The 8871-nt window shown below is 39.9% G+C and overlaps 1 protein-coding gene across 3 annotated transcripts in view; it reads right to left on the minus strand.

The window, feature by feature from the left end:
- Positions 1-849: 849 nt before the first annotated feature.
- Positions 850-8871, minus strand: part of LOC118322532 (histone acetyltransferase KAT7-like) — a 19605-nt gene continuing 11583 nt past the window's right edge. For all 3 annotated transcript variants that reach the window (XM_035654238.1, XM_035654236.1, XM_035654235.1), the window contains 6 exons: positions 8551-8640; positions 8143-8283; positions 7784-7877; positions 7425-7571; positions 5204-5310; positions 850-5073 (listed from right to left, as the gene is read on the minus strand). In XM_035654238.1, coding sequence (XP_035510131.1) covers positions 4975-5073; positions 5204-5310; positions 7425-7571; positions 7784-7877; positions 8143-8283; positions 8551-8640 — 678 coding nt within the window. In that variant the 3' untranslated portion in view covers positions 850-4974. The remainder of the gene's footprint in view (positions 5074-5203; positions 5311-7424; positions 7572-7783; positions 7878-8142; positions 8284-8550; positions 8641-8871) is intronic.

The following is an 8871-nucleotide window of genomic DNA, read 5'->3' on the forward strand; positions in this document are numbered from 1 at the left end:
AAAGCAAACAATCAGAGCCAAGAAAGATAGTTGATCGTTGAGTGTCATTTCCAGGTTGTCAAATACAGATGTTTTAGGACCCTGGGAATGAGACTAAACAATCAACTATCTTCAAGTCTCCAACCCAAAGCGTCTTTATATCTTTCTTTGCTATGATTGTTTGTTTACATTCAGGCCCGGTGGATTCTTGCTACTGTCAGGATAAAGTTAAAGTTCTGCAAGTAGGACAAAGTTATTTTCAGGTCCTTGGTATGGGTAAAACACTACATTTCCCATAATGAAACCCAACAGCATCTCTGCATTATGGTGCTTTCCATTTGTATCGGAAACCGACCGTCTGAGTTGGAAAGTGCCCCTGCCTCATAAAACACCCACGTCAACCTCCTTGTCCGTTTTTTTGCAGACTTTGTTTGCTGTCTCCAAGCCCAGGAGATTTTTTCTGATTATCTGTCTCATGTACTACACGATATAGTGAAAGTTTCAGCAAATATAAGATATTAATATGTAATTTTGTAAAAGTTACCTACTGCAGCTTTAGTTAATTAAGTTTCATGTGGTTACCACATTTAAGTCCACTTCGGGGGGTACAGCTGCTCACATCTGGAGAGGCACATCATGTCATCCAGTTACATCCCACCATGACGTCTGGTAATGGTGGACAGATCATGAAGGAAAAGGAGGGGTAGGCAGAACACCTCCCTCGTTAGCCATTTGTCCATACAGTACATTCCTCATTAATAATAACTGACCAGGCCCAAACAATCCTTTACCCACTCGGGACGCTCATGCTGTTGCCAGGGGAAACAGCTAGCAAGCAAACAAACAACACATCAGACAAAGCCAACAATGTGTTTCACCATTTGCATTTATTGAAGAGGAAGGAAAGGAGAGAAGCAAGTACAAAAGCGCAACTGAGCTACATATCAATGCCACGCTACTTTTGTCTGTCTCAGCTTTGAGTGCGAAGTTTAAATAGGAAGCAGATCGCAGTAGTACAACAGCTCACTGGTGGCCTATGGAAGGTAATGAGATGCCTCTGGTTTCTCTAAGTAACTGTGACACATTAGCATGGTGCTCTGAAGCTGCCGACCTATAGCTGCCACTGGCACAGAGACAAACTGCAAGACAAAAAAGGACTGTAATGTCAAGACACGAGTTTTCTACAAAAAAATGTTAATTTAAAGAAAACACTATCAGACACTTAAACACATTAAATGTGATCTCTTTGTGATGATTAACACATTCTAGGGGTCTCTGTTTAAGTGCTGCAATTTAAGTCATGAGTCAAGTCACTTTCCTGCTACTGTGAGAATAGAAAACGTTCTTTTTCCTTTACGGGTACAAAATGGCAGCCCTAAAAAGACACACATCCTCTTTCATTCTGAGGGACCTCCACCTAAATTGGCCACATATAGAACATCATCATCAAGAGTTGTGTTTAAGGATGGATTTTTCCTTTGAAAATCTTTCAAAAAGTAATTGCACTTTCCTGTAAATGCACTTAAGAATTGGCAAAAAAAAAACACTGTCCAAACTCATGACAGTCATGTAATTTCGGTCAGTAGCACATTTCAGAGGTTTATTGAGAGTAGGTGCTAAAAGGATAAATGTAGTCCTTTGAAATGAGTGGCCTTTATTTATTTTAAGTCTGCCAGTCAGCGTGACACCTGAACCCCTTCATGTAAGACCCAAATGAAAGCCGAAGAAAACCAACCACAGGATTAGAGAAAATATAAACATGTAAAACACAGATAAATAAATACACAGATGGCAGGAAGAAGACACCGCTATAGAAACAAGAAAACAGCACGAAGAAAAGCATTTTCAACCTTGCAGAATTTAAAGGCGACATTTGTTATGCTATGAAAGGAGAAAAGCAAATGTGACTCTAGGCTGTGAAGGAACAATATTCCTCCATATATGACACAAAATCTATAAAACATAAAGAAGTAGTTGATTCAATCGGACACTGTTGGCCACACACCTCCGATTTCACAGCCAACTGCTGTCTAAGCTTATACACATGTTTAAAGGAACAGTTCAATATTTTGGGGATTACTGCGTTCTTGCCAAAAGATAGACAAGAAGATTGATACCACACTCACTGTGGGGTATATATATGAAGCTACTGCATTTAATGGGGGGTGATGCTAAAACAATTTATCCACCATTTTACAGCTGCTTCTTTCACCATTTAAGCTAATTATAATTTTGGGCCAGTGTGCATCATGTGACAGACGTCATTGTTGTAATTACACAGTTTGGCCACTATGTCAAATTGGCTTCAAAGCCCTGCGCTCTTCCTGGGGGGCTTAACTGTTTCCAGTCTTTGAGCTAAGCTAAGCTAATAGGCGACAGACTCTAGCTTTATATGTAGCATACAGACACAAGGGTGGTAACAATCTTCTAATCAATAAACTCTCTGCAAGACAAATATGTGTATTTCCCAAAACACTATTCCTTTAACAAATCTTAAAAGCTGGTTACAAAACAAACAGGTTGATCCGAATAATAAATATGGAGATTGTCAATAAAATAAAACTTTAAACACATTGGGCTGTAAAGAACAAAAAATAATTTAAAAAATGCTGCCGACCGTGTTTAGTGGTCTTACACAAAAAGGTTGTGCTTGTATTTTCCTCACCGCTTGCAGCAGCAAGTATGGTAGTAACAAATAGTGACAATGTGTAAAAGTGACATGTTTTGATTCAATCGTGTCACTTTTGATTACAGGAGATAAATCTTTGAAATGTAAATGACTTCTGTCATTGTCTTTGTTGGTGGGGGGATGCCCTGGATTCTCCCTCCTGTACCTTTCAGGAGCTTCTACACACATTCAAATCTACATAAAATTTTGAGATAAATATTTATATTCACAAGGAAGCCGGTCCTATAGAGTAGACACTGCTCTACCAGACTTTGTCTTTTTTATGGTCTACGCAGTTAACATATTTTTTAAGAATATAAATAGCTTTTTTTTTTTTTAATCTAGTAAAAAAAAAAAAGAAAAACACTGGCTGAACACAGCTACAAAGTTTCACATGTTAACACACCGAATAAAAAAAGAAAATAAAAGAAGCTTAAAATGGGCCGTTCTAGCTTTTATACAGTGGTAAACCTTAGAGGTAGAAAAAGTATAAAATATCATTGAGAACTTTAACAAAATCACAGAAAAGGACACCAAAAAAACATGTTTGTGAGCTCCAACACTTCCCTGTGTGCCTCTGCTGTTCAGAATATAACTGCAGACATCGTAAGACAACACAGCCGTCACTGAGATAAAAGGCTGAAAAAAGAAGGGAAAACAGGTGGTAACGGGTAGGTCCCATCCTGGTGACACGGTCCAAACATGGCCAATGGCAGCTATAGCTTCCTCACTAACCGTCTGACTGCTTAAATACTGGAACAATGTGTGTGTTTGTAGAGACGCTGAGTTACTGAGAGTTACTCGCTCTGGGTTCCAACAGCCACTGTCAGCATCAGAAAATTGTCTGTGCACTGGTCTGTCAAACATTTCATACAATTACAATTACATACAGAAAGTGTAAAAGATCTGACCTGAGACCATCCTACTGTAACTGCTTGTATCATTTCAAATGTCAAAATTGTAAAAACTTGCAAACTAACAGATGTCTGCAGCCGTTAATACTAGGTCATATTTTACTCATGTTTTCACAAAATTTTTTGCAAATCTTGCAATCTTACAATCTCTATTTAGTCACGTGACCTGAGTGGTAAATCGAGGTCAAGGCTCCTATTTCTAGGAACTTTATGCATTTTGGGCCCAGGCCTTAATCACAGCCAGCTGGTCTTTGTCTGCCAAAACATGTTGCATGAGTCAATGCACTGCCAACCTGCGTTGTTTCGGCCGTCTCGGGAACAGAATGAAGTGCAGCGCAGGGTCAATACCGGCTGTCGCAGATTGGATTAGCGGGTGTGCCTGGTGCTCCGTGCTAATCAAGTGTCTGGGAGGAGGCGCACTAACCACGCACAATTACTTTCACTTTTCAGAAAACAAATGAGGTTGAGAGGATAACAGCGGTGATCAAACATGCGTAGACTGACATCACTGGCTGCTACATAGCTCATTGTTTTGCAGTGTAGTCATATGTTAATGTTGGACACGAATCTTAGTTGGAGCCGGAAACTACGGCTTTACTTCTATGGAAACCCAAAGAGCTCAATATTGAAGAAATAAAAATAAAATATTAAGAGCAAGAAAAAAATAACAATCACATAAATAAATTGATAAATGAACCAACAATTGAAGAAATTATTAAAACTTAATTTGTATGTTTTACACCATTTAATCATGTGATTATTTATTTCATATTTATTCAGTCAATATTAAACACTTTGGGCCTCCATACACTTCAGCTTTTCATCTAAGGGAAGTAGTGCATGTATTTTTAAATGAACCAATAATTTTAAAAGGTCCTGTGTGTAACATTTAGGAGGCTATATCGGCAGAACTATATAAAATATTCATAGCTATGTTTTCATTAGTCTGTAATCACCTGGATATGGGGATCACCTTTAATGGAGTCTGCCATGTTTCTTCAGCAGCCCAGAAGGGACAAACCACTGTTTAATTTTAAGTGTTTATTTTAAATGAAGCCCCCCCAGCCCGTTGATGGCAACTTTGACACATTCTGCAGAGCCAGAGCGTACATACTGACTCCACATAGCCAGATTTTAAACACTGAATACACTTCATTCCTATATTAGGAGCATTTACCTAACGTTCTTCTATTTTGTGTTATGTCCAAAGAAAAATGTTGATTTTCTGAACTGTGACAGTGACTGCTAAACCCAGAGTGATGGCTGACTCTGTAAGTGACTGACTGTGCTGAAAGCAAAGAGTATGTGTGTGTGTGAGGGTTTAGGCTCAGGGTCTGTGAGCATGCCAGTGTGCAGAGGAGGATGATCTGTCTGTGTACGTATGCGTTTTTTGGAGTGTGAAAGGAAGCTCCTCTACGTCCCTTTAGGCGGTGTCCATTTTAAGGCTGTGGGGTCGATGGTCTTGCCATTACCACGTTTGGTCTCCTTGGCCTTCCAGTCATCAATGAGGTCCTATAAAAGAAAATGCACCTTAGTTGGATTGGCTACAGCAATTTATTGCTATATAAGAAAGTAGGTTTGATTTCCTACCAAATGGACACAACAGCGTGAGTATTCTGAATTTCATTGTTTTGTATCTTACCTGTCTCTTTAAAACCAGGTGCTTTCCCTTCCAGTATTTGAGCATCTGGAGGGATTGCAGCGTGCTGACAATATCCACTGGGTTCACTGCCGTCTCCTGACTGATCTCTGTGAACACAAGAGGGACATGGAGGAGGTCAGAGGGATGGCATCAGAACTGTCTGATTAAGAAGATAGGAGTCTAATAAGACAGTCCTGATAGCGTCTCTGTGAGCTGCATGCTAACATCAGCATTCTAACATGCTCACAATGACAGGGACAGTCATATCTATCCAGTAAATATAAGGCTACAGTCAGCAGCAGGTTAGCTTAGCTTATTCTCTGAGGTCAGTTAACATGAACTGCTGAGCTGCTGCATTGTCCTTTAAGACTTCAATTTATTTGTGCTAAACATGATTATGCTGTTTCTATGCAACGAAAAAACCACTCAACATCATGAAAAGTTAGATAAAGCATGACCACAGTCATTCTTTATGAAATGTGCAAACACATTGGCAGAGTTAGGACTAATCAAAAGGCTTGTGATGACAAATCCCACTTAGTACAATGTTTGCTAATATCTACAGGCATGGCAGAGAATAGCAGAGTACAGTGAGAATGCATTTTGCATGCAAACTCGAATGATTTAGAAGGGTTATTTATATTACTGTGCGAGCTGAAAACATCTTCCTTAATTCAAAATAACATGAAGAAAATCTGAACAAAATAAAATAAAATAGAAGCTCAAAAGAAAAGGAGGACAACAAGAGTCTTGGACAGGAGGGAACAGAGTGTTATGACTGAACTATTCTCAGTTTGTCACACTGTCATGGTTGCTGCCTGACCCGTCTATTACTGGAGGCTCTCGCTACCTCTTTATTTATTGTGACAAAGAGATTTTTGAATTGCAGAGAGTCTGAGTTATTTGTAACAGTAACTAAAACCAAGTGCAATATTGTGTCTTAGTCAGTTGTAGTTGTCAACTGAAATTATCTAAATAATGAGAATACCTACACTGCATACTGTATAATTAGTGCTGTCACGGGGGTCAATGATCATTTAAGACTTTAAATGCTAAAACTCCCGCCAGTCCATATTTAATGAGAACTGCATGAATTCTCAGTGAGAGGCAGGGAACCAGAAAAATAAGTCAGGATTTAACTCCATTCAGCTTGAGAAAATGTGAATTAAAGTGAATTTCTAACTCATATCAGAGCTAAAAAAAGACATCATCAAGAGCTTAAATGTAGTTTTTGATCAGTGGAAGCACTCTGGAGCAATGTTTTTACAAGTGGGTGCACTCACACCAGACCAGCAGTACACATTCCTGCCATTGCTTTCGCATGATTCAGTTGAGTGACAGTTACAGGACGCACAATAAAACATGTGACAATAGCGGCATCCGCACAGACCGAAGTGATTGACAGACTGGCCACAGCAGTGTTAAAGTCATTAGAAGCACATTCGTGGCTGTTTGTAAAGGTTCCTGTGTGGTACCTGTGTTTTAGCTAAGCTAGTGGCTCAGAGAGGCTGTCCGGTATGTGTGAAGACGGTGAACATTACACTTGCTTAACATCACCACTTTTAGTGTGAACAAGATGGCATACTGACTGGTAGCTTTTCACTCAGACCCCCGCTGTGCCTAAGTGCCTTGCAGAGCTGTTAGTCTGGCTGTGGAGTCTCAGTCTTGTTTTTGTTTTCATCACAGTTGCAGGGGCTTTCCTCTGGAATGTATACAACCAGCAAAAACAAAACTGACTAAGCAGGATGTTCCCTCGGCCCTCTGAATGTGTTTTGGATGACTCAGTTTAAGTCTCGTGTGCCTCCACCTTCATTCATCACCTGAACACTGACTTGGAGTGGCCTCAGTGCTCTCTGATTCATTCACAGAGGCAGACACACATGAATGCATGCATGCACATATTAACACACACACACGAACACACACTCAAGATTATTGTCCTCTTTTGGGTATTCCTCCTCTGATTAAACACTCTTTTTGTTTAAATGTCATGACGGAAAATGCTTATTTTCATAAATTTGGTTAAGAAAGTCAGTATGAACACCAGCACTGATATGTTTCATCACAGTACAGTCATATAATTTAGTTAACAGCTAACTCTTTAATTTATGGGGTTTTCCCTCGAATGAATTACTTGGCCAACAATTACTCTGAGATCTGGATGCACCACTGCCCACCACACCTCTTTCCAGCCTTCTGGAGAATGCAGTCCAGTTCTGACCTTTGATGGAGATCTCCTTGCCCTGAAAGTTGTTCAGGTAGCGCAGCAGCACCTCCTTCCAGTAGCTCCGGTAGCTGATAAGGCCCAGGTCAGACAGGGGACGCTCAGGTGAACCCACCTTCTCCTCCACCTTGGACAACAGGTAACCTAAAAGGACAGATCAGACAGAGTTTTTTGTTGGCTGCACTCTCTCTTTTGCATTTCTTCCTTCCATGGAGAGAACAGAAATAAGGATACAGAAATATAATAAGTGCTTCAGACACCCTCCTAAATCCGTAAAAAAAAAAAAAAAACTATGTATGTGACTAAAGAACATAAAAGATGCACGAGGGATACACACATCGGGTGTTTATACTCACTGAAGTCTATGAGCATCTTGCCATATCCCTGCCTCATGTACTGTGGCATGGTGAGGATGCAGGACACGTTGTAGTTCAGGAAAGAGTTCTTCTCCTGCAGGACAAATCAGTAAACATGATGGTTTGACTGTCGTGTGGTTTTATCAGCACTGATATTAGTGAATTTGAAGATACTGATATTTTGAGCTGATGATCCAATGTGTACACATACAGTAGTTAGAAAATACATGGTATATTTCAGTTCTTTGAAGACTACCAATTTGTGAAGTTATTATTTTCACTAACTTCTAAAAGGTTATCTAAATACTACAAAACACTGGGCAGTTTTGTAGTATTCCAGTTGTTGTCTACCAGGTTACCTTGGAGAAGTATCCGACTAGATGGCACCCTGTGTTGTCAGCTTCAGTCATGACGTAGAAGAGGAATGGTTCAACGTCGTAATACAGAGTCTTGTGGTCCAGGAAGAGTTTCGCCAGCAGACACAAGTTCTGACAGTAAATCTGTGAGGAAAAGCACCAAAGGCATTGTAATTTATCAGAGCTTACAGGAAACACAGCTGGCTAATCTTTTTATATTCACAGCCAATCAACAAAAAGTTGCAGTTTTCCTTGAAGGGTAACTTCGGTAATAACCTGGACGCTATTTTCCTATGTTTCTCTGTCAAAGACTAGTGACTTAACGTGACTTGAATACTCAAGGATAAGAAAACGAAAAATTATTCCTGGACCTTCTGGGGAAAGGTCACGGGTAGTCAGCAGCACTTTTACCTTGTTCTTCTTCCCGTCCACCTCAAAGACAGAGATGTTCCCCTTCCTGTAGATCTCGTCACCTGGAGGGTGCTTCCACACACACTTGGCCTTTATGTAAGTGACAAGACGAAGCAGCAGAGGTTAGTTTATATACAAGTTAGAAACATTTCACTTTCAGTATCAGTCATTCTAGACTAAACTCCTAAGGTTATATCTTAAAGGCTAAAGTATCTAGTATGTGACCAGGCTTAAAAGGTTAGCACAGTAAAATTAGGGTTCACAAGAGACAGATTTAAAAGAATGATCAAAGCAAAAGAGGCAGAGATATTCTGACTTTTA

The sequence above is a fragment of the Morone saxatilis genome, unplaced genomic scaffold, assembly GCF_004916995.1.
Source record: "Morone saxatilis isolate NCDOM2014 unplaced genomic scaffold, NCSU_SB_2.0 Contig14, whole genome shotgun sequence".
NCBI classification, from domain to species: domain Eukaryota; kingdom Metazoa; phylum Chordata; class Actinopteri; family Moronidae; genus Morone; species Morone saxatilis.